At 36.6% G+C, this 26,326-nt stretch overlaps 2 protein-coding genes across 2 annotated transcripts; both read right to left on the bottom strand.

Annotated features, from left to right (window-relative positions):
* Nucleotides 1-8,772: 8,772 nt before the first annotated feature.
* LOC136229530 (probable serine/threonine-protein kinase PBL25) lies at nucleotides 8,773-12,206 on the bottom strand. Its single transcript, XM_066018386.1, has 5 exons — nucleotides 11,834-12,206; nucleotides 11,509-11,705; nucleotides 11,241-11,430; nucleotides 9,760-10,180; nucleotides 8,773-9,217 (listed from the first exon to the last, which is right to left on the bottom strand). Exons 1-5 carry the CDS (start codon nucleotides 11,946-11,948, stop codon nucleotides 8,920-8,922), a joined length of 1,221 nt encoding a protein of 406 aa, XP_065874458.1. The 5' UTR covers nucleotides 11,949-12,206; the 3' UTR covers nucleotides 8,773-8,919.
* Nucleotides 12,207-13,571: 1,365 nt separating this feature from the next.
* LOC136229529 (uncharacterized) lies at nucleotides 13,572-24,417 on the bottom strand. Its single transcript, XM_066018385.1, has 17 exons — nucleotides 24,283-24,417; nucleotides 24,081-24,201; nucleotides 23,852-23,958; nucleotides 23,550-23,694; nucleotides 23,300-23,438; nucleotides 22,601-22,694; nucleotides 21,730-21,882; nucleotides 21,104-21,204; nucleotides 17,963-18,076; nucleotides 17,052-17,272; nucleotides 16,153-16,211; nucleotides 15,881-16,066; nucleotides 15,674-15,797; nucleotides 15,443-15,498; nucleotides 14,806-14,951; nucleotides 14,513-14,674; nucleotides 13,572-14,204 (listed from the first exon to the last, which is right to left on the bottom strand). The coding sequence occupies exons 1-17, from the start codon at nucleotides 24,341-24,343 to the stop codon at nucleotides 13,899-13,901; spliced, it is 2,295 nt and encodes a 764-aa protein (XP_065874457.1). The 5' UTR covers nucleotides 24,344-24,417; the 3' UTR covers nucleotides 13,572-13,898.
* Between the last annotated feature and the right edge of the window lie 1,909 nt (nucleotides 24,418-26,326).

Below are 26,326 nucleotides of genomic sequence, written 5' to 3'. Positions count from 1 at the left end.
GGCTTTGGCACTAGATCCCATACTTCATTTCGTCTGAACTGATCAAGTTCTTCTTGCATTGCATTCATCCAGAATTCATCATACTCAGCTTCAGTGAAATTCTTTGGTTCCTGGATTGAGACGAATGCTACGTTGCTGAGGTATCTCCTGAGTTGATTTCTTGTCATCAGGGTATTCTCAGCGGCATCAAGAATGGCACTTTCTGAGTGGCCTCTTGGTATTCTAATCTCCTTTGGTAGATTGATGTCTTGTGCTGTCTGTGTTTCAACAATCTCTGCAGGTGTAGACTGGTCAGTGAAAACAATTTGAGGTTCACTTTTACCTTTGGTCAGCCCTTGAGGGAATGACTCAGCGGCTGTATCTTGATCAGCGGGTACTGAGTGTGGATCATCCTCGGTCAACGGCTGATATCTTCCTGCAGGGTTAGTTTCATCGAACTCAACATGTACTGACTCTTCCAAAACTTGAGTCCGTTTATTGAAAACTCTGTATGCTTTGCTGTTTGTTGAGTAGCCTAAAAAGATAGCTTCATCAGCTTTTGAGTCAAACTTAGCTAAGATATCTTTGGTATTCAAAATAAAGCATTTACAGCCAAAGGCACGAAAGTATCCAATATTGGGCTTTCGTCCTCTCCAAAGTTCGTAGGGAGTTTTCTTTAGTATAGGTCTAACAAGAGCCCTATTAAGAATATAGCACGCTGTGTTGACAACTTCACCCAAAAGTACTTCAGAAGCCTATGCTCACTCAGCATTGTCCTGGCTATTTCAACCAAGGTTCTGTTCTTCCTTTCAACAACCCCATTTTATTGAGGCGTTCTAGGAGCAGAAAAATTATGGTCAATGCCGTTGGTTTCATAGAATTCAACAAACTGTTGGTTCTTGAATTCTCCACCATTATCACTTCGGATGTGAGCCAACTTTAGGTCTTTATCATTTTCAAGTTTTCTAACCAAATTTGAAAATGTCTCAAAGGTCTCATCCTTGCTACTCAGCAAGATGATCCAAGTGTACCGAGAAAAGTCATCTACAATGACCAAGGAAAATCTTCTTCCACCCAAGCTCAGCGGCTGGACTGGACCGAAGAGATCCAAGTGTAGTAACTCTAATGGACGCTTAGTTGAGACAATGTTTTTGCTAAGAAAAGATTGTTTGGTTTGTTTTCCAGTTTGGCAAGCGTGGCATAGTTGATCTTTTTCAAATTTAAGTTCTGGAAGTCCCTCAACCAATTGCTTTCTTGCTAATTTGGCCAGGAGGTCCATGCTTACATGACCAAGTCTCATGTGCCATAGCCAGGAATTTTCTTCCTTTGATACTAAGCATACAGTTTTTGAAAACTTTTTCTCTAAGTTCAGCATGAAGACATTATCAATGTGAGGGGCAGTTAAAATTAACTCATTAGTTTTACCCTCGAATATTTTACATCCAGTGTCATCAAATATAACTTTTCTCCCATTGTCACATAGCTGAGCTACGCTGAGTAAGTTATATTTGAGTCCGCTGACTAGGGAGACAGACTCAATAGTAGGATTACCTCCAACGGTTCCTGACCCTACTATCTTACCCTTTTTGTTGTCTCCAAAACTTACGCTTCCTCCTCGTTTACGCTCAAATGTGATGAACTGAGTTTCATCACCAGTCATATGCCTCGAGCATGCGCTGTCAATGTACCACATTTTTTACTTCTCAACACACCTCAGGCTTACCTGCAATGTAACTAGTTACTTTTAGGTACCCAATTCTTTTTGGGTCCTTGCTTGTTAGGTTCAACAGGTAAAGCATCATGTTTTATTTTATGGCGACATACTTGGACAGTATGGCCATTCTTTCCACAAAAGTCACAGCTGGCCTTCCGTTTAGGATGTCTCACTGACTGGTCAGCACCCCAGTGCTGAGCGTGCCAGCACACCTTTGTGGTGTGTCCTTTCTTCCCACAGAAGTCACACTGGACATTCCGCTGAGGATTCCATCTCTGCTGACCAGTACTTCGGTACTGAGTATTCAGAGGAATATTTCTTTTGTTTGGAACCTTTAGTTGGTTCTGAATGGATGTGACGTCCTTTCTCAGTTTCTTAGAATCTGATTGGACCTCAGAGACAAACTTTTGCATAATTCCAATGTTACTATGCAAATCTGAGTTGTCCTGAAGAAGATATCGAAGGTCACTCAGTTTGACCTCCTCAACCTCGTCACATCGCCTGCTGAGTGCTCTAACCTTTTTATTACACTTTTTGACAAGTGTGTAGAGGTCACTCAGGGCATTAACCATTTCATTTCTGAGCAAGGGTAGTGATATTACCTCAGTTGAATGTTCCTCATCGTCAGATGCAATGGAGGGGTCAGCATGCTCAGAAACACATGGCTCAGCAAGTTCGTCAGCCATGAAACAAATCTTTGCTGTCTCAGTGGCATCAGCTTCAGATGATGATGAATCATCACTATCACTCCAGGTTGCCACCATTGCCTTCTTGCCATTCTTTCTTTCTTTCCTCAGCGAGGGACAACTTGACTTGATATGGCCAGTTTGATGACATTCAAAGCATGTAATGGGCTTTGAGCTGTCCTTCTTGTACTTGCTGTCGCTGGAGTCAGCTTTGTACTTATCAAATTTTGTATAAGGCTTCTTAGAATATTTGTCATTCTTTTTGAACAGCCTTTTCATCTTCCTGGTAAACATAGCCATCTCTTCATCATCTGTTGAGCTTCCATCAGTGGAGTCAGCTTTCATGACAAGAGACTTTTGCTTCTTATCTTTAGACTTTTCCTTCACCTCGAAATTCTTCATCGAGATCTCATGGGTCAGCAGTGAGCCGATGAGTTCATCATACTTATAGGTGGTTAAGTCTTGAGCTTCCTCAACATCGGTCTTCTTTGCTTGCCAGTTTTTAGGAAGACTCCTAAGAATCTTCTTGACTTGTTCTTCCTCAGTGAAGATCTTCCCAAGTCTCTTGAGCTCGTTGATGATGTTTGTAAACCTTGCATTCATGTTAGAGATTCCTTCATCATCGTTCATTTCGAACAGCTCGTATAGTCTCATCTGCTGGTTCACCTTGGACTCCTTCACTTTGTTGGTTCCTTCGTAGGTGACCTCCAGCTTCTTCCAGATCTCTTGCGCTGACTCACAACCTGAAATCTTGTTATATTCTGCAGCATCAAGCGCACAGTGAAGCATGTTTATAGCCGAAGCGTGGTTTTGTAGCTTATTGAGATCATCTTCTGTCCATTTGGCCTCAGCTTTGACAACTGTTTGGCCAGCCACAACTTCAACAGGAACAAATGGGCCTTGGACTATTGAAAGCCATGCACTCATATTTGTTGCCTGAATAAATTTTTTCATCCTATTCTTCCAAAAGGTGTAGTTAGACCCGAAGAATAGGGGAGGCCGAGTAATGGACAGCCCCTCAGGTAAGATCTGAGTTGTCTAGTTTCCTGGGAGAAATCGAGTGCTGTTTTCAGCCATAGTGGGGATCAGCTCAAGGTAGTTAAACCTTTCACAGTGAGCTTTTAAGCTCTGATACCACTTGTTGGTCCCTTATAACGTAACAAGTTAGTTCCAAGGGGGGGGGGGATATGAACTATTTAAAAATTTTGTACGTTGAGGCTGACTTCTTTTTCTTTGAAAGAGAATTACACAGCGCGCTGAGTGAACTTAAGACACTAGCTTAGTCAACTGGTGACTAAGTCAGCTTCTTTCCTTGAGTCAAGAGATAGCACTTGAGTCTATTCCTGAACTCAGATACTCAATGCACACAACTCAGCGTGACCTCTTTACTTGGTCAGTTTTGTTTAAGCAAGCAATATATATATATATATTAAAGGAGTTTAAGGTTAGAATGATGTTACTCAGCAGATTTATCCAGGTTCGGCCTCTACGCCTACGTCCTGTCCCTGGAACACGTTCCGAGCTTTCGAATTCTTTACTGAGCTCTTTAACGGTAGAGCATCAAACCTTTTACAACAAGAAGCTGAGTATAATAAGAGTACCTTCCTCTATACCTCTACTCACTCCTATTCTATTGCTGAGTACTATAACCGAGTACTCAGCCTCTCCTTTCTAATTCTAGAAATGATAATAAGTTTGTCCTAAACAACAATTGCTAAGACACTTTAGATGATTGGATAATCACTCTAAACTTTTACACAGTAATATGGAAATTGGTGTAAGTATTTTCTTTGCTTTTTCACACAGATTCTTCGAGTAGAAATTTGGTCAGCGTAATGGCTTGTTGAAGATCTGCATCGAATGAAGCAACTGAAAGGCCTATTTATAGTGACACTTGAGGTATCGGTTATTTCAAATTTCAAAATAACCGTTGGAGGGAAACAGCTTGATGTCATTGTCACTCAGTACACGCTCAATGTCGTTGGTCAATCAGATTATTGTATCTTCTGTCTTCGGTCAGTGCTGAGCAGCTTTTAGACAGACAGGCAGAATGTTTCGCCTTTTATGGCAAAGTCTTCCAGACAGCTTTCTGTGTCTTCTGAACTTTACCCAAAGTAGAAATACTTTGTCTTGAAGTTGTTCCTTACTCAGCTGCTGTCTTGTACTCTTTGTCGTCCAACTCAGCAGCTTCGTTCCGAAGTAGATAAAGAAAGTCTTCCAGATCCTTCTTCATGCTGAGCTGCGTTTTGTCCACAACGACAGCATTTTGTTTACACGGGCCGAGTTGTCTTGGGCCTTTGACTTTCCTTTGGGCCTTTAGCCTTTTAGTCTTTATGTCTTATAATTTAACTCAACATTGAACAAACACATTAGTGTAATAAATCAAAGTATTTAAACTTAGTGTGTTTTAGAATATTTTTAAACATATACTCAAATAATTTTGTCAAATCAAAATCATGTGGAAAGGTGTTTCAACAGCTCCTTTACAAGCGCCATCACTATTCACCTTGATCCAGCCCTTCGACGGGGGCTTCCAACTAACCATGACAGTCCTTCTACTTCTATTTCTCATGCGCTGCTCATCTAAAAAGGCTTTCTGACATTCCCCAGCTTTACCATATACAAATTCCAGCTTATTTCGATAAACAGCAGTATCAGGATCGAACACCACTGAGAATCTCCACCGTTACAGCCACCAGATGGTGTAGACAAACATGGTACTCCAGCCTATACCACGCCAATTCCCTTTTTACTGAGACCAGCTAACAACCAAGAATAAAGATCAGCGCGGCAAAACTCAATCCAATCCGCAGCAGGTATCAGGATCCGCCAAAGCCCCACAGCCTCACTGCAGTCCCTCAAAACGTGCAATAGTGACTCTGACAAACTGCACACTAAGCACATATCAGACTCGCTCAGATGTCTCGCCATTCGAACCGCATTAACCAAAACAGCTTCATACATTAGTATCCAAATAAAGTATTTCAATCTCTCCGGGATTTGCAAATTCCAAATCATCTTCCAATTCTTAGTATGCATCAAATCCCTCCCCTAGACTTGGGTTAAACTAAACGCAGATTTGATGCTAAACATACCTAAACTAGTGAGCCGCCACCTCTAGGAATATTGCTGCTCGTCGCCAGGAAAAACGACCATTGATGCCAGATGAAGCAAAGTAGAGCTCGGAATCAGACCATGAAGCATCTCCCAATCCCAGCCCCCTTCCCTCCTCCAATAGGAAGCTATAGATCTACCTCTAACAGTCTCAGGAATCACTGAAATACAATTTTCCTCAAGAGTGCTATCCCCCACCCATCTATCAGTCCAGAATTTCGTTGAAGTACCATTCCCGACGAGCCTTTCAAACCCATGATTCAATAAAACTGAACCCTGCACAATGCTCTTCCAAACATAACTAGAATTTTGCTTAGCACGAATCTCCTTAAGATCAAACGTACCTCTCATATACATGTTCCTCAAAACCTGAACCCAAAGGGTCGAACCTTCAGTGATTAACCTCCAACCAAGCTTCGCCACCATAGCCAAATTAAACTCCCGCGTAGGGCGAATTCACAGGCCACCCCAACATCTTGGCCGACACACAATGTCCCATCGAACAAATATTATGAAAAATCTATGGTAGTATCCATTTATATAAATAAACGTGATGCGTGGATTCAATAAAAAAATTTAAATATAAAATATGAGTATTTTATTGTTGTTTTACTTTTAAAGTAGTTTGATATTGATGTGTGTGTGATATAGAGATATGTCATATGCAGTCTCATACTAATTTTAAAATCAAATTTATAATCATTTGTTTTAATTTTTTATTCATAGATTTGATAGTTCTCACAATAAAAATCATAATTGTTGTTTATTTGATTTTGGGTTTTGTAGAACTGCTACTACATTCTTGCTTAGTTGATATATTGTTAATTTAAGCATATTGACATTATGAAAAATCTATTCATGGTAGTATTCGTTTATATGAATAAGTGTGATGTGTGGATTCTATAAAGATTTTAAATATAAAATATGAGTATTTTATTATTGTTTTATTGCTATAAATATATATATTTTTTGACGTGTACTTTTTATTTTTTATATATTATATTAAAAATAATGTCAAAAAATAATAACATTTTTTATAATAATCCAGACATTATTATTAAAAAATAATAAAAATGATCATAATTATAATATACTAATATATAACTAATTATCAAAATAGTTAAATACGATATATGATCCGCGCAATGCGCGAGTGTTCGATTAGTTATCTTATATTATATAAGTAAGATAAAAGAAGTGTGGAACTAAATGAAATCCTCCGCTAGAGTAAGAGTTGTTGTGTAGCTAGGTTTACCTAAAGCCATCCACTATCCGACATGTCGCAATGTCATCGGTCAACAAAAAGGGCGACCAGGCATTTTTTCGGTACATATTCTCTTAAAAGGTTGTAAAGATGAAATGGACAAGATCGTTGGACTATTGCACTATATCTGATGAAGACTCGCCCCCATGAGGCATACTACCAAAGAACAATGGTTGCCTGATTGTGTGGGCCTATTACCCTTTTCTGAAAATAAGAATGTCGAGTCATCCATAAACTCTGTGGGAATCTTATCTCACTTAGCCCCGAGCCAATCCTTTAGGTTGTTTAAGCTGACTAGCGGACGAGTGGATTTATGCTCGATCAATAAAGGGGATAGAGTTGTAACGAAGAAGGCGTGTGGTGTGCTTCCGCTTTTAAAGTAAAGATAAAGTTGGCGGGTGAAAAACCAATTGTCAGATTGACATTCGAATGACTAAGTCACTGAACGAGACATCATTTCATCAGGGCACCGACGCCTTAGCATCATCTTGCGATGTTTGGGATCGAAATATTTCGATGTTCGTAAGCGAGACTTGAATCCTCCAGTAGCACCAACAATAGCAAATAAGCTACCGCCTGATCTTTACCTTGGAATTCAAAGTTGAAGAAAAGTAATGGTTAAAGAACCTCGTCTCACATCTCTTCCTACCTAGAGACATATTGGGCAATGATCAAGTCAATGATTAATTACAAATCAAGCGAGTAAGGATTATTGGAAGAAAATTACAAATTACTATAATCAGTGGAAGAAGGAAGGTCCTGATGTGAATGATCAAACGACTTCCTGTCATTAGTACAAAATTAGTAAGGATGTATCTAGTTTCCATAGAGCATACACTACCATTAAGAATGCAATTTACTGTGAACAACAAGACATATAATATAGGCTATTACCTAACCAATGGTATATATCACGAATGGGCTGCTTTAAAAAATTATTCTTACATATCAGCAAAACACAAGCCCTGCAAAAAAAAAAAAACAAGTTCCTAAACCGAAACAATAAATAATATACTGGAATTTTACGTTTTTTACTAATCTGACAGTTTATGAACTAAATTGATATTTAAGTTCATTTTACACAGTTGCAATTTGATTTTGAAATTTGTGTTTTGTCAATATATAAATATATAAATGTAATTGAAAAAAAAATTAATAATGTTATTATTGTCATCAATTACTTAAAAGTTTAATTTTAAATACTTTGTTTTGTAAAAAAAAAAACATACCACATACCTCTATTTGCAAATAAGATAAACCACGAGCATTTTTTTGCGTACTTTACCCTATTTTTTGTGTGTGTGTAATTTGTTTTCCAATGGCATCTGATGACATGAATCAATGCGCAATTGTCGGAAAAGGGGTCAAAAGTCCAGCGAACCCTATCCGATGCTAAAATCAGTAGATGTTTGAAGAAATACTAGATTAACGTTAAGCAATGACGTAAAAAGTTTAGTTGAGAAGTGATGCACCTGAGACAGCTGAGTTCCAAGCTATTTATAGGCAAAATGTTTGTGTACCTAGACACATCGTTATTGGATTGTTCTCTGGACCCTATATTTCTGTTCCGAAATATATATATGTTAACTTGGGGAGCATGCCTTTGGAATCTAGCGTTCTTATTGGTCCACTTGTCACCTTTAGGCATCGTCCGAAGAGATGTTATCTAACCGAAGGTCAGTGTTTTGACTGAAGTTAGGTTCGTCTATGGGTCTTAATTGAGCTAGGTCCAAGTGCTTACTTTGGTATGAGACAAAAACCTTTTGAGAAATTTATGGTTTATCATGTATTAATCAAATTGGATTTTATAATTAAATACAAAATAAATGAGTTAATTAACCCTCTCAACCTTAATTCGGGAGTGCCTGGCCTCCATTGTTTCCACCATGTATACACAGTAAAGCAACAAGGGAATGTTTTAGATGGCAATTGCTAAAAACAAAGAATTTATGATCTTTATATCCACCTCATTGCTTACAATTAATAGAGACCAAACAATATCTGTCTCCTTTCAGCTGTGTAAACATTTACAGAAAAACTAATCAAGCTCCAAGTATTCATACCATTCTCATCTCTGTGTGTACAAAAACAAACATCTCTACATGGAAATACACACAGAATACATATAAAATCAATATATATATAGCCAGAGACAAGAACATCTACAATGAACTGGAACTTTCACTCCTCCTGTTTTTCTTGCTGTCTTCTCCTTCTTCTTCATCATCTTCTTCTTCAGCATCATAGAAATCATAATTCTTAGCGTTTGCATTACCACTAGAAGCAGGCGCCGCCGGAGTTTGATCGTTATCTAGAAAACTCAGAGCGTTAACTACATCCGTCATCAAGGGCCGAACCACTGCTTCCTCTTGCACGCACATTGCTGCAACTCCTACTGCTTGGTTTAGTGCCCTAACCGGGAACTCTCCCCCAAGTGCCGGGTCTGCAAGATCCGGGTACCTGTTGGAGATCATAATAAAAGTTATTATTCGATTAAGTGGTCTAGTGTTCGAGTAATTTCAAGGCATGGTGATGTCATACACGTGGCATTTCAGAAGCCCTCACATCATTCACCAGTGTCTCAAAACAGATCTTTGGATCCATAGTAAATCTCATCTCCAAAAGGAACTCCCATGCGGCTAGGTCAAAGACTCTCATCATTGAGAGCTTCTCCTAGAACCAGACTCCTAAAACGAGAAGCAATCCTAACTCACAAAGGGTCACGGGAAGACAAGTGATTCAGCTCAGTCTTATTTATATATATATATACATATAGACAGTATAACGGCATGGTATGTTAACTCAACTACTCACATTTAGTCCTTATTCTTTAACCCTTTCTAAGTAACAACTGACTTAGTCATTAGAGTGGTTTAGGCGGACTCCGACCCCCTCTGACCCTTGGTTCTATTTTAGAGATTAACCTGAAAGATCCATCAAGACGTTTGGACCCTCCATTCCGAGTTCATAAACACAGTTATCACATGTGAGACAGTACATACCTGCTGGGGTCCTTGAAGAATGGTTGTGCCCAAGTGACGATGTTTTGCTCGGTGTTGGGACGGGTAGTATCGAGGGCTCTTCTTCCGGTGATGAGTTCAAGAAGAACAACTCCGAAACTGTAAACATCTGATTTAACAGTTAATTGGCCTGTTCTTTGATATTCAGGTGCACAGTAGCCATATGTACCCATTACTCTGGAAGAAACATGGGACTTTTCTCCTATAGGTCCAAGCTTAGCTAGACCAAAATCTGATAATTTGGGATTGTATTTCTCGTCTAGTAATATGTTTGATGATTTCATGTCTCTGTATATCACTGCTGGATTCGCCTTTTCGTGTAAATACTCTATTCCGTTTGCTGCTCCTAGTGCTATTTTCATTCTTGTTGCCCAATCTAATGGCTTTTGCTCCGGCGTTAGATCTGTGATCAGAATAAATAAATAGAATTAGAGACGACAATTTGGGTAGTCAATGTATATTTTCTGTTGTAATTTCACTCTATTGAGAATCTGTAATAGATTTGACACCAGAAACAGAGTTTGACGACACTGTCCGTCGCTGATCATTCTAATTTTGATGGATTGTGTCCCTGGTTTCTCATTTCAACACACCAAATCTCTAATTTTTTTTAATCATATTAAGTTCCTAATTACTCTAAAAGTCAGTTTTGAACATAAAAATCAGTTAACATTGTCGTTATTTATTTATTTGCGTTCGAAAATTGTATTTTTAACTGTCCGGATGCAATTTTTGATATGTGTGATATAGCTAAAGAGAAGCTGTAAAAAAAAAAATACAATTTCATTACATATATGAAATGAGTAACGTTTTTTTAATTGATTTACATGTTCACAACTAACTAATTTGACATAGACTTAATGAGATGAAGGAAAAAAAGATAATCAAAGGTATATGTTGAAATTAGAGCTGTTCATGTGTTTGGCTGTGCCAAGTTTGGGTCGGGCTCAACGGGCTTTTGTCAAAAAATGCTTAGCCTAAGCCCAACCCGATGTTATTTTAGATGGACTCAGGCTTCAAATTAAATTTCAAGTGCAATCCAAATAAGTTCACCTAAAATATATATTTAATTTTTAATATTAAAAATAAAATTTGATAATTAATATAGGACGAGCCGGACTGGACCGATCCGTGCTATTTTTATAAAACTCATGCACATCTTAGATATAGGTGGATTTTCACGGGAATAGGCCAATCGGGCTTAAAGTCATTTTCTTTGTCCACGCCCAACCTTTTGTATATGGGTTTGGGCGGGAGGGACGAGTACCGGAGCCCGTAAATAGGTATAGTTGAAATAAAAGATTAAAAATTCAATCCACTAAAATCGAAATGATCAGGAGTTTCATGACGCAGTTTGCCAAAAGAATATGTAACTTTAACATATTTTCGTTATTCACTCTCGAGTATTTGTTTCTAGCTCCGCGGGCGCGGCTGTATTAATGTAAAGAAAAGGAAGTAAGTACCTAGAAGGTGGTCTTCAAGAGAACCTGAAGGCATGTATTCATAGACTAAAAGTCTTTGATCTCCATCAGCACAATATCCAATCAGATTTACAAGATTTGAATGATGCAAATGACTCAACATCAACACTTCATTCAGAAATTCTTTGTTTCCTTGCATCCCATTTCTATCTAGTTGTTTCACTGCCACAATCTGATCATCCAATAATCCATAATATTAATTAATTAATTAATTATGCATATAATCAACTAATTAATTAATATGTTTTACCTGATTGCTGTTCTCAAGTTGCCCCTTATAAACTCTTCCAAATCCACCTTCCCCAATTAAACATTCTTGCCTGAAATTCTTCGTCGCTATAGCCAATTCTCGGAAAGTGAATGTTTCTGCTGCAATATTATTATTGTTGTTGTTGTTATTGTTATTATTTTCATGATGATCATTTGTCGGCTTTGACGGCGCATTATCTGGACAATTTATAAACATTCATATCGTTTTGTCAATGATCACGACGAATATTACCGACGAATTTCAATTCTGTCGTAAATTATTTAATAGTGATAAAATTGCACTCTGAAAGTGAAAAGAAAAATACCGGAGGGCTGAGGAAGGGGTGGAGGATTTGATTCTATGCCGGAAAACGACCTTTTGCTGTCGGAGCATTTCGGTGTCCTTGGCTCGTGAGATTTAAAGCAAGAGAAACAATTCATCTTTTCAAATGTATTCTTTACTTTGATCAAATATATTTCCAGAAACTATATATAATTAGAAATATATTCAATCAAAGCAAGAAAGAAAAGATTAATGTAAAAGCTTCATATATACCAAGATCTTGAAGAAGAATTTATGGATACAGCTGGTTGTTTCCAAAACACCTAAAGAATCCAACAAATAATAAAAATATTAAAACAAAAACGGTTTTTTTAGCGACGAAGCTTTGTAATCGTGACTAATATGAGTTTTTTTCTTACTGTTTTGAAGGGGGAGTTGAGTTATAGGAGGTTACAAGACCGTTTTCTTCAATGGAGAGAGAGAGAGAGAGGAAATTGAAGATTTAATTAATGGCTTCTCTCTACCTGCTCATACAAATTTTGGGTCTAATATTCTTTTCTGAAGAGTTTCAGTTTTTTGTGGAATTCTAATTTTAGGATCAAAAGTGTTTTATCGGAGTAAAGATGTAAATTTAGTATGTTTTTTAGTGATGTATATCTAATCATATTAAAGGCAAATTCTATGATTACTTGTTAATTAGAGACATTAATTAAACCTAGCAGAGGAAAGATAAATTTTTATCTATATATAACCTTCAATTGTTGGATGAAAGATGGAAATACAACAAATTCTAATTTTTTCACATGATTGTTTTTCATTCTTTCCTTTTAAAGATATAGATGACTATTCAGGTTATTATATCAAAACCGTCTTATATTATCTATATATTCACATTATATACAATATAAGTGCAAGAAAAAGTGATAATTGTATTGTATATGTTAGAAATTACTATCTTATTTAAAGATCATATTATATGCTAATCTTTTTCGGAAAAAAATACTATAATAATTCTAATCCAACGGATCCCGCCATTGATATCAAGTGTCGTGTATATACTTTTGGATTTGAATTTTGAGTTCCAACTTGAGAAATCATGTTTACAATAGCTCAACCATTAATTACAAAATGAGTATCTAGAGATTTGATTATTTAATAAATGAACAACTAAATTTTAGAATTTCGTATCCGCTGTTGTTCAACGGATATAGATCTTATCATCTGACAAGTTTGGTTTTATCTTGTCTTTTGACAAGTTTCTTTTTTCTTTTCAATTCTAGCTAAGAGGTGAGCTTTTCAAGGAAATCTCAGTCCTCACCTAGCCGAGGCCATAACTATTAAAGAAGCTTTAAGTTAGATTAAGAGGTATCGCCCTAGTGAGAAAATTCAAATTCAGTCGGATTGTCTCGTCATAGTCAAAACAATTCAAATGGTTTTAGAAAATCCTTCATATTTAGTTGACATTATTTCTGATTGTATTTATTTATTACGAGATTTAGAGTTATACTTTATCTCCTTTATTAAACGTTGAACGAATTCGACTGCCCATGCTCTAGCAAAAACGGTCAATTCTGTGTTTGTTCGGGATAAGTAGGCATATCCACCACCATTTCTTAGCAATAATCTTTCATCTGATTTAAGATAATAAAACTTGACATTATTTCAAAAAAAAAAAAAAAAATAGAATTTAGTAACCATTAATTTTGTAAATAAATCTCATATTGAAATTCAACTTGATAGAGCCTTTACCACTATAAAAAAAAGTTACTATTATTATTTTCAAGCACAATTAAATAGATAAAAATTTATAATACATCCAATGTCAATAAAATAAATGAATAATATGACTTTAATAGAAACTTATTTTGGTATTCCTGCTAATTCTGTGTAGCAGAGATGGGGAAGATTTCAAACCATCCTCCCCCATGAAATACATGAATAGCAGTTTCTAATTCTAATGCTCTCTATATCTCATCTTCACATCTTAAAGTTCAAAACAACAAAAAGTAGAACAATTCCTCCTACATGAACAAAAATGGAACTTCCCTATACTTTCTTCCTTTTAATTTTTGATACAATACTAATTAACAACAGGATGGAGCTGCAAATCATGTTACCAGTGAGACATTGACGTCAATGGAGGATTTGGTTTCAATGATCTCTCTTACATTCTCGGCTTTCGGGTGATCGAGACAGTTTATTCTGATCCTCGCATGTAATGGTTTCATAAATATAAGATCCCTCAAATCAGTTTTTGATTTCAACAGTAGTTGAATGCATGAATCTCTTCCAATTCCTCCTCTTTTTTCCATATTCAGAATCTTAAATATCCTTGCTGCATATTTCTCCTGACTTTCCTCTTCAATATCAGGATGTCTGCTGAGTTTTAGATAGAGTCCCGCGTAAATAATAACCTGTTACATAAACAAAGAATCAAAACATGAACCTGCATAATGCTTAATCAGGCTAAGCTATCATTCTACTAATTGTTTTCCTTTTCTTATTGGGTTAAATCTACAATATTTAATTTTGAGTATGCATATAAGATAACCATTTCACTGATTTGATAAAATGATATGGGTTATCTCCTAAGCGAAACATACTCGAGATGTAGTTCAATGCCCTAGGCACTTGAAGCCAGCTGAACTGCTTTTCAATGTTAAGAGTAACTTCAAGAGCGGAGCAAACACATATACATAAACAGACGAAATAACAAGTATACCTCACTTGTTCCGGGACTTATGTTGACAGTGCAATTAATACAAGTTTTCTTGTCTTCAGAGTTCACAACTGAAGTTGTGGCACTGTCTTCGACTGTAAGCTCTGGTTCAGGCGAGAAGGCCAGATTATCCAAAACATCATACCACTCTTGGGCAACACCGACCTGCATATATGCATCCACAAACTAGAACTTTAACGACCTAAGATAATAGAAATACCAAACAGAAAGAAAAATGACAGAATCAAAAGAAAGGGACACATGATCAATAGAATAAAGCTTTTCAACTTAAAAACCTTCTCTGAGGATCCCACTACACCCTCTCTTTCCAGGACTACAGTAGCAGCACCTCTTGCCTGGCGCCATATACATCCTTCTTCCAACGGCTCAACAACTTCAGCATCAACAGGGATGTCTACATTTAACTTTATGTCAACCTGACCTGTTAAAACACGATATCTAATTATTTGCAGCCAACACCCAACTCCTGCACTATTAATGGAAAAAACAGGCAGTTGTCAAAGTTAAGAACAAACCAAAAAAAAATCAGTTCCTCATTTAGAATTCAGATGGCTTCCTTAAGCGATATTTAGATTGCCAATAAGTCCTCAATTCATTTGGATCATGATACATGTCTTCCAGAAAAGTCAACTTGAGACATGCGTGCAAAAATAATATTCCAAATACTAACAAATATGATTCATGAGGGCCTTGGCCATTTGTAGATGTGATCGTTTTTAGAGACTGTGTCAATCCAATATGATATAATGTAGGGAAAATCAGTATGCCAGCATCAATAAAATCTCAAGCATCGGAGGAAGGAAAATGCAGTATTTGCTGACTTTTTATTTCTACTCCAAGTAAACTGATTGCAGCAAAATGAAACAGACATTTTGTATGAAATACAGAGATCAACTCTGGACAACATAGTACCTGGCAACAAGCTGAAAGACTGAATATGATCAATATGTCCTCTGCCTGATGGAGCTCTGTTCAATTAGGGAAAGAAGTTTGAGAGTTTTCAAAATAGAAGTAGAATACTTCGAACTAACATATTTGCCAGAAATAAGGGACAATAATCAATTCATGCAGGATCAAAAAGAAACATGGACAAGTTGAAAATAGAAACATGTGAAACTTCAGTTCTAAATAGCAATAACTCACTCTGAATAAACTTTCTCTAAAGGGAAGGATGCCCAGTAAGGAAGTCCAAGGGTCCCAAATTTTGAAAGCTGGAAGTTTGAACAGACTCCTGATTCTCTATTTGCTATCAGCACCCTCTGTTCAACTTCAAGAAGATATTCGGATACATGAATAATAACCCAGCCCCAGTAATAGATGAACAAAAAGATAAAAATTAATGTACCATACTTGTATCACACACAACTATATGATCTTGAAAGGTTGTAACAGATGATATGTGACTACCGAATGGAAGCCCCTTTGGAGAGTAATCTGCATTAATTTGCAGTTGCAGCCAATCTTTTGGCATCTGCTTCAAGAGGGATACTTTTTCTGTGATCAAGTGTCCACAGATCTCCATAATCTTTGGAAATTCTTTTCACCAATTAGATGAGAAAAATATCAGAATATAGTTGAATACAATGTCAAAAGGGATAACGATAGTTAAATGAGTTCTGAACCTTCAATAACTTCTTTTATTTTGCCTGAAACCACATCCATGATCCATAGGATTTCAAAACTGAAAATGAAAACAAATGCATAGACCCCATGTCATAGATCACCCAAATACAAGAAGTACAAGCATATATATGAAGGTAACAAGTTGAGTCTTTGAGATGTTGGGGGTTATTTACATGCAGAAACTTCAACATATAAATGTAATTCCTGGGAATGGACAGCCTGCAGAAAGTCGGTCAGCCTTGGTTAACTAAAAGGACTTGAAGAATTTAATTGGATGGTCTTTTCGAGACAATAGAACTGTTTATATGACATCAAGATTCAAGAGTCATATTTGACAATAATAAAAATTATCCAATTTCGGTAATAACATTCACTTGCATTTTAGTTGATCAGATTTCTTGAGGACAATTCTGGATTTTCGGCTGGAAAATTGATTTGCCACACATAAAAAATGAAAACCCAGTCCGACTTCTATCAAGAACTAAAGCTAAGAGCGGATGATTGCTTTATTTGGTCCAATGATGATCAAAGAAGCAATACTTTCAAATGCATCAAAACCTAAGTAAACAGGACTAATACCATTTCCTGGCCTCCCCCTTTCAACTTTTCTCACTGATCAATTTTGATTCTGGATTATTCCTCCCAAGTTATAATCATTTCTCTTTTAAGCATTTGGAATTTATCCAGTGTAAAATACTGCTGTAATTTTCAACTAAAGCTAAAAATATTACTTGCATAACTGATGTTTAAATCAAAATTTTAGACATATGCAGAAAGTAGGATCAAATTTTCAAGAATCGCCAACCCCTTTTAATCATGAGTAGCAAAACACAGGACACAAGCATAGTATAGTGCCTACTGCTTAGCATACAAAATAAACAAGAACATCATAGTTTACCTGCGGTTAAGAATCAATAAATCATCATCTGCTGACTTCATAAGATGCCAAGGAATTGCCAGCATTTGGTAATCAATTTCTTTGGATTTCGTGTCATTGCTAGCAAAACCCATTTTGTCTAAAATCCAGGTCCACATGCTCTCGTTTTTACGGATGCTACAAGTTGGATAAAGAGTCTCTAAAACTCTCCTCCCCAGATCCGCTCTCCTGATTGCTTTGTTCTTAGGAAGAGCAATAATGAAGTTAAACAAAATGTCAAAAATATGAAACAATTGATTCTTCTTCAACTTGTATTTTTTTTCCTTTTTATATAACGCGATTGTTGATATCATAAATCAGTAAATACTCTACAATGCGTCAACTATATAACTATTTGGCCACACTGAGGCATGAGGAAAATTTTGTTAGAACGACACACAGCACACCAGCATATGCATAAAATTTATTTATTTGATTGCAAATATATCACTACTTATACTTTAACAACAACGTACGATAATTATAAGATTCTTTGGGATGTTGTTATGGGGGGAGTGTAAAGACATAAACCATTCCTGGAAATCTGATCTACTAGCTTGTGTGTTTAGGTTGAGTATCTCTTCGAAATAATAATCATAATATAAAGAGAATGCAATGCTAGGGAAAGCTAAGGTTCCTATGGATTGGCTGAAGAATGTTAATTTAACAGGCAGCTTCATTATTTCTCATAATTAATTTACCAAAAACCATTTGTTAGGAATATAAGTTGGTTTAGCAGATTAATTTAAATGCTTCAACTAATGTCATTGCACAGTTTTGATCATAGAGTGTCAGTCGAACACTTGAGCATGTCTAGATTTATGCATAAAATATGAAGGCCCATTAATTCAGAATATCATAAATCATTAATAAAAAAGCTTCTGAATCAATACCTCTGAATCTACAATATACAAGCAATCCTCAGCATCATCGTAAATGGAAGCCGCAGGACGCAGTAGCTTTGCAGACTCAAATTCTCCATCCTCAAAACCTGGTCCTGAACCAATCTGACATAAAAGAAATGCAAGTCTAAAACTATCCATCCTTAATATTTATTTGATCATTTAGAATTGTCATCACATGTATCAAATAAGGATGATATGAAGCAAAAAAAGGCAAATAAAAGAAAAAATCCAAAAGTGACATCCATGAAGCCCTGTGAACCATGGAGACCCAAAAATCAACATTTTAAATCACTTAATTAAATTGTATTCACAGGAGAAGTCAAGAGACCCACTTTGCAAGCGCAGCTGGACTTGATTGAACCCGTTGACTATCCTTAGGAATGTATCTGTCACAGACATTTTTCCAGAACTGTGTATGGCCCAACAGGTTCCTAGGGATGAAAAAATGGTACTGGGGGTGATCTCAATGGACACGTGGGTTCTAGGCGAGATGGGTTTGAGAGTGTTCATGGAGGGTATGGTTTTGGAGAGAAGAATGAAGCAGGAAATGATATTTTGGAATTCGCATCAGCCTATGACTTGAGTATCATGAACACATGGTTTATGAAGAGAACATCCCACTTAGTGACTTATCGGAGTGGCGGTAATGCGAGCCAAATTGACTTCTTCTTAGTAAGGAGTGCTTGGAGAAAGAGTTATATTGATTGTAAGGTGATCCCTGGTAAGATTACGACAACCCAACATAGAGTAGTGGTGCTTGATTTTCGAAGTAGGAAATGTATAAGAAAACAAACACCACAAGTAGAGACTAAGATTAAGTGGTGGAAATTGCAAGGGGAGAATCAACAAAAATTTGTGGATGAGATGACCAAAAAAGATATTTGGACTTGTAATATGGATTTAGATATAGATTCGATATGGACTAAGATGGAGCATAGTATAAAGGAAGTAGCGAAGGAAGTTCTAGGGGAATCTAGAGGTAGCATGCCACCGGGTAAGGACACATCTTGGTGGACAGAAGTACGACAAGCAGTAAAGAGTAAGCGAGAATCCTATAAAATATTGGGGAAATGTAGGAGTGACGAGAACTACGAAAAATACAAAGAGGCTAAAAGGGAAGTAAAGAAGGTCATACGAGATGCTAGAGCAAAGGTGAATCGGGATCTGTATACAAGATTGGATACGAAAGAAGGGGAAAGAGACATATAGAATTGCTCGGATGAGAGATAGGAAGACGCGAGATCTCGGAAAAGTTAAATGTGTGAAGGATGTGGACCAGAAAGTCCTAGTCGGAGATAAGGATATCAAGGAACGATGGAGGTCCTATTTTGATGACTTGTTTAATGGAGATCGCAGACAAGATGTTGGAGATATAAGTATCCCTCACGATATGATAAATCATGAATGCCTGCGGAGAATTCAAAAGGGTGAAGTCAAAATGGCATTAAATAAGATGAGGTTGAAGAAAGCAGTAGGACCCGATGGCATCCCTATTGAGATTTGGAGATGTTTGGGAGAGAGAGGAATCGAATGGTTGACGACGTTCTTCAACAAAATTTGGAGAAACAATAAGATGCCATTAGAATGGAGGAAAAGTATCTTAATCCCTTTGTATAAGAACAAAGGCGATGTCCAAGATTGTGCCAACTATCGAGGAATCAAATTTTAATGAGTCACACTATGAAACTTTGGGAGCGAGTGATCGAACAAAGGCTAAGGAGGACGGTGAAGATCTTGGAAAACCAGTTTGGCTTTATGTCGGGAAGATCAACTATGGAAGCCATCCATCTAATGAGACAATTAATGGAGCACTATCGAAATAAGAAGAAAGACTTGCATATGGTTTTCATTGACTTGGAGAAAGCATATGATAAGGTACCAAGGGAAGTACTTTGGTGGGCCTTGATAAGGAAAGGCATTTCGCGGAAATATATTGACATCATAAAGGACATGTATGAGGGAGCATGCACGAGTGTACGTACTAGTGTTGGGAAGACTGAAGAGTTCCCTATTACGATTGGAGTGCATCAAGGTTCCGCACTAAGCCCATTTCTTTTTGCCATCGTTATGGATGAACTAACAAGTTCACTTCAAGATGGTATACCATGGTTCATGCTGTTTGCAGATGATATTGTGTTGGTTGATGAGACGAAAGGAGTGGAGAGGAAGTTGGAACTATGGAGACAAACTCTAGAATCTAGAGGCTTTAAATTGAGCTGAAGTAAGACAGAATATTTGGAGTGCAAGTTTAGCGGCCATAGGAGTAGGGAGGCAGGGACAATCACCCTAGATGGGAGAGTTGTTCAGGCCTCGGATTACTTCCGGTATTTAGGATCTATTATCCAAACGGATGGAGAAGCAGATGGAGATGTTGCTCATAGGATTAAAGCTGGTTGGTCGAAGTGGAAGAGTGCTACGGGTTTCCTTCGTGACCCCGGCATGCCTAATAGATTGAAGGGAAAATTCTACCGCACGACAATTAGACCAGCATTGTTATATGGTACGGAGTGTTGGGCAGTGAAACACTATCACATCCATAAGATGTCGGTGGCGGAGATGCGTATATTGAGATGGATGTGTGGTTATACGAGAAAGGATTGGGTGAGTAATGAAATAATTAGGACAAAAGTAGGGGTCACATCTATTGAGAATAAAATGAGAGAAAACCGACTAAGGTGGTTTGGCCATGTGGACGTAGAGCGCTTGATGCGCCGGTTAGGAGAACCGAAGAGTGGCAAAGGGATGTAGTGGTGAGGGGTAGGGGAAGACCTAAGCAAACTTGGAGGAGGGTGATCGAGAGTGATATGAGTTTACTGGGAATTGAGGAAAATACGGTAGTGGATAGGACAGAGTGGAGGGAGTGAATTTGTGTCGCTGACACGACTTGATTTCACGGTTTTATATGATGGTTCATGTTAGCCGACCCCGAATCATTTCGGGACTAAGGCTTTGTTGTTGTTGTTGTTGTTGTGTATGGCCCAACAGTGCAAGTGACAAATCATTCTAGGTTGACTCAATTTTTCAGAAAAAAGAAAAGTGCTGCCACACAACTTAATATCCCAGAAAGTATGTTCCAAAAAAAAGTGCAATTTGAATTTAAGGGAAATTGATAAAATCTCCAATACATACGGAGTCCATTATCTTTCCATTTCCATCAGATATGATAATACGATGATGGTTGATGTCCGAAAGGAACAATCGGTCACCAATTTCATCTGCAGAGACGCAACCTGAAGAAAAAAGACGCCAGGTGTTGATCAAACAATAAGTCTTGTTACACATCCTAATGTATAGCATATAATCACTGTTTTTAAAAATTTAAGGCATGATTCTTATTTAACAGCTTACCCAGGCCTATCTCAACCCTATCATGTACAATTGATTCACGGATCCAAACAATAAAAAGAATGTCAAGATGAACACATTGTATCAATCATCTTTAAAAATCAAAGCATCCTACTTTCATTTCAACTTCACCAAAAAAAAAAAAAAAAAAAACTAAACTAAACTAAAAGAAATATAGATTACGGATTCATCCATCATCAAGTAGACTTCCATACTGGATACAGATTTTAGCTAGCACTTGATTTAGAGCATTCCGTTTTTTTTTTTTTTTTGTTCTTACATTAGGGTATAGTTTTGACTTTTGTGATATTTGGGTATACACTTGGGCAGAAAAAACTCAAACAGTAACCTAATACAACTACATCTGTACATGGTAAAGCAACAAAAGACTATGCCATTGAAGCCCTTACCTGGGTAGTAGAGGAGTAAATTCTGCAGAGGAGAAGGCAACTCTGGTTCCTTAATTACCTCATCTTGTTTCACCCAAGTGCTTTTCAAATTGGGCTTACTAGATTTTCCATTGCGGAGATTCCCATTTTGTTGCACTTGTATCTCCTCAATGGCTGCAAAAGGGTATCAAATGAGAAAGTAAACATGTTATTTATGTAGGCATTTTTGGAATGTATTGTTCGCTGCATACATGTAGAAGCAGAGATGCAGACACAAAAAATTTAGACATCATGTTGTATCCACATGCAAAATGGTAGAAGCATCCAAGTTAAACATAAAATAAAAAAGAAAATAGTGACCAAGAGGAAATGGCTGAAGTGAATTATTGTGATATATCCAAAAAAGATTAATATCCATGAAAACATGCTACACTTGAATTTTAATCCAAGAAATGATAACAGAAAGGAAGAGACGAAGATATTGGCCGGGACCACCATGAAGTCAATTCATACTTCCTATTTTTTCTTCACTTTTCAAGCATTCTTTATCTTTGTAACAATGAACAACATCAGATATATGAATAATAACTTTAAAGACTGTCATTCTTCCAAATTGGAAAATACTAGTAGCCAAAACTAAAGAGCTCAAAGAAAATTTCCTCGACATAAGAGTAATTAAGTACATGATATTCTTTAAATTGTCAATTAGTGCTAGCCTGATAGGATATCTAATTTATAATGCGTGTGAAAAGAGAGAAACTCTAATATCAGTTGAAATGTGGAGGGGAAGTTTACATATTAAATAGCAGCATTCGTAAGAGGAGAATTTTAACTCATTGCAAGAGAATATTTTACAAATCAGATATTAAAAGAAAGTAACGTACATATATACCTTTGTTGAGCATTCCAAGATCCAACTCCTTCATGTGATAAGAAACAGGATTCCTAAAAGTTTTGCACAAAATGCAGCACGGCCCATTTTCCATCTGAGTACATTGATAAAACAATCTGTTAGTTATATCACAAACAATTGTGCAATATTAACATATAATGACGACAGCTAGGAACTTGCAATTTGCAAATAAATAAATAAACAAACAATTCAGGGCTTATGATAAGATCAGTTAATAATTATAATGTTCCAAATCAACATGTATGTGTTCATGCAAAAGTCCAGAAAATACATACCTCTCCCAACAAAATAAAAAATTTAAAGAATCATTTCAAGTCATTCCTCGCTACTCGACGCAAATTTTAGAAATATATGTCTTAAAATACAAAAATATCCATTTTAAGTGTCAAATTACATATTAATGATTTGTTTTTGAAAACTGCAATCATAATTTCCTTTACTAAATTTCAATTTTAATGTAGAAATATTTACAGACAAGGTAAAAAAAACGCATGTTAAGAGAGAGAAAGCATAAAGAGGACTAAAGAACAAAAACAATTATTGCTGCAATCAAAGAAAGAAAGAAAGCATATGGCTTCACAACTAGCAGCTATTACTAATCTGCTTTAATAAGAAAGCTATCCACATGAGTAGAACTACATATGCCCCAAAAAATATACTTATGCACCCATACCTCACCTCTAAAAAGCTATTCTTCGACAATAGAATGGGAAAAGTAATGTATTCCTTCATTGTCAATTCAACAAGGTAAGATTGATTAGCAACAGAGTTCATCGAACTTCCAAAATGAAAGCCAATAATGCAGAGTTGAGGAAATCTGGCACGGAAAAGTAAATGAAATCGTCAAAGTGAGACACCTACCAAATCCAATTCAAACAAATAAAGTAAAATTAAAGAGAGAATATTTTTTTTTTTTTTAATTTCTTGCCTCTGCTGAAGTGTCCTGACTTTTTCAAGCATACTAACTGTTTCATAACCCTCAAACAAGTTTCCGGCAAAAACCAAAAATGTTCCATCTTTCTTCAAACAATCTTTATCTCCCTCGGGCACATTTAACCAACAATGATTTCGGCCTGTTCCAAAGTTTTACAAAAAGAAAACCTAGTCAATGGCTCTGAAAGTGGTAACTTCTATTCACTTTTTTTCTTATAGCTCACAAAAAACAAGATAACTCGTAAAAAAAGGGAAGATAAATGTTGCTCATAAAGAAGCTGTATTTTTCAAGCATACCTTGAGGATCCTTAAATGTAGATTGGATGAAGGACAATATATCATTCACTAGAGGAGGTATGGACTCATTAGACACTTGTGGTATCTTGTTAGATACCTGAAAATAACTGCCATTCATAAGTTAGGCCAAAACCAACTACACCAGATTACCAAAAATAGCTCAAATATACATAATTCCATTTTCTTTAAATGACTTTAGAACAAGAAGAAATAAGTTGCAATCAGTTACCTCTGAGAATGAAACCCTCTGTTCGCATCACAGACATTGTAATTGGGGGAACGTGGTACAGAGATTAAAGAGGAGGCCGAGCATAAAATAATGTCTTCCCTCCATTGCAGCAAATGATTGCCTGGGGGAAAAAAAACACCTAAGGATCCATTAGATTTTCGCAAAACATATGCATAATAGAGAGAAAGAGAAAGAGACTAACGTTTCAAAATACAAGGTAAAAGCTGTGAAATTTGTCTTCTGAATCGGTATTTCAGATACATCTTTCTCCGAGAAAGTTAGACTTTCCCAGAAAATTTGGCTTCAGTCAGGTACAGCAGGGCATGAACATTTTGCGGAGTAGGGTTTAAGCAGCAAGGGTATTAGGCTCATAAACTAACAATCAAAACGGTGCAGTTTAGGTGTAAGTCTGGTATTTACTAATTTAGTTTCCCCAATATTTGATACGATTTAAATATGGGAATTACAAAATTGGGTCAAATGGGAGACCCATTTATATTTTTAACCCATTTACTCAACCGACTACCTATCTAGACTATGTTTGTGTGACTTTCTTAAAATACCCTCACCCTTTCATCTTTCCCCTTCCCCTATTTCTTCCTTACGCGAAAACGGTTGCTCTCCCAGACATTTGATCTTCCTCACTTTCTTTAAATTTCGCGAAATCTGCACCATTTCTCCACATCACCATGTATTTCTCTTCTTCCTCTCTTTATCTCTTGATTCTTCATCTTCCTAATCCTAGAAAACGAAGTCATGGTTCTTCATCTTCCTGTTCCTGCTCGTTCCTTGGTTTCTTTCTTCTTGTGACCACCGAAGAAATGGTTATTCTACGTTATTTTCATCATTTTTCCCAGTTTATCATATTGTTATTGTCGATTTTAAGGGTGAAATGTGCGAAAAATATATGTATCTACTGTTTTCTCTGCGTTTTTCCAGAAAATCACTTCGCGTAGTCGATGATTTCGCGAAGATCTGCGATGAGAAAGAGCCTGAAACATGACGATCTATTTCGCGAATCGATGATTTCGCGGAGTCTGTGAGTAGAAAAGTTCATGATTTTTCACTCGCAGATTTCGCGTAATATGTTTTCGCGAAGTGGATCGTCACGTTTCTGACCTCGCAGACTTCGCGAAATCATCGATTCGCGAAGTAAAATCATCATCTTCCCTGCACATTTATATTTGCATGCTTCGCGAATCCTCATTTCGCGAAGCCAACTCGTCCTTTTTTCTACCTAACACGATTAAATTTTTCTGAAGGTGGTTGAATACATAACATCCTTTTCTGGAAGGCGGCGTACTGGGGTGCAGGGGAGATTATTTTCCTTCCTGTATATGAAGAAATTTCCATCAAGATTTGCCACATTTACTTTAAAATAATTAGTTATGAGATATTGTGTCAATCTTGTTGTGTACCATGTGATATGTCTATATCAAAAGGTCTGGACTTCCATTTATCATCCCAAAAAGTCTGGACTTCCAGTACAGGGAGAAATTTTCGTGCAGATTCATCACGTTCACTTTGAAGTGATTTGTTAAGAGTTTATTATGGCAATCTTATTGTAAATTTTGATAATGTTATGATTTTAATGTTGTTATTGTGGCAATCTTGTTGTAAATTTTGATAATGTTATGATTTTAATGTTAGAATCTCTTATTGTTTGGTCTGTTTTGTCATATATCACTTCACGAATTTTGTTAAAAACACGTCCAGATTCCGCATATGCGAATTAAAATCATCAACTAAACCAAACATTAGCTCCGCATACTTCGCATATCGCGAAAATCTGCGAAGTCAGACGGGAGGGAGACAGTCACACCGTAAAATTACAAACATATTGAGGGTATTTTGGAAAAGTCACACAAACATAGCCTAGATATGTAATAGGTTGAGTAAATGAGTTAAAAATATAAATGGGTCTCCCATTTGACCCAATTTTATAATTTTCCCTTTAAATATACCCGAATTTAGATCATTTACACAGTTTAATACCTTTCATTTTTAAAAACCACAAAATTCATTTAAACTAGTCGAAAGACCGCCTGTTGCGCAGGAATACAATATCGTTTAACTAACTGTTTTTTGTTTTATTTTTTAACATAACATAACATTATTTAATGGTAATAGATAAAAAAAATTATATTCTCATTATGACAATTATATTCGATCTGTATCTATCCTGATGCCAACCTAGTTGGAATGAACGGGGTTTTCGATGCTAAATAACCTATTTCGACTCAAAA

This window comes from Euphorbia lathyris, chromosome 5, assembly GCF_963576675.1.
Source record: "Euphorbia lathyris chromosome 5, ddEupLath1.1, whole genome shotgun sequence".
Classification (NCBI taxonomy): domain Eukaryota; kingdom Viridiplantae; phylum Streptophyta; class Magnoliopsida; order Malpighiales; family Euphorbiaceae; genus Euphorbia; species Euphorbia lathyris.
The sequence above is the reverse complement of the archived record's forward strand: the minus strand, read 5'-3'. Positions and strand labels throughout refer to the sequence as shown.

Bases quoted from the DNA above. Each gene is read 5' to 3' on its own strand.
- LOC136229530 (XM_066018386.1), bottom strand. From the start codon at position 11,948: ATGAATTGTTTCTCTTGCTTTAAATCTCACGAGCCAAGGACACCGAAA. The intron at 11,706-11,833 runs GTATTTTTCTTT...TAAATTGTCCAG, and splicing joins ACCCCTTCCTCAGCCCTCCG to ATAATGCGCCGTCAAAGCCG. The intron at 9,218-9,759 runs GTATGTACTGTC...GATCTCCAACAG, and splicing joins TTCTTCAAGGACCCCAGCAG to GTACCCGGATCTTGCAGACC.
- LOC136229529 (XM_066018385.1), bottom strand. From the start codon at position 24,343: ATGTATCTGAAATACCGATTCAGAAGACAAATTTCACAGCTTTTACCT. The intron at 23,695-23,851 runs GTATGCTTGAAA...ACTTTGGAACAG, and splicing joins TACATTTAAGGATCCTCAAG to GCCGAAATCATTGTTGGTTA. The intron at 17,273-17,962 runs GTATTGATTCAG...GCTCTTCCTAAG, and splicing joins TGTATATTGTAGATTCAGAG to AACAAAGCAATCAGGAGAGC.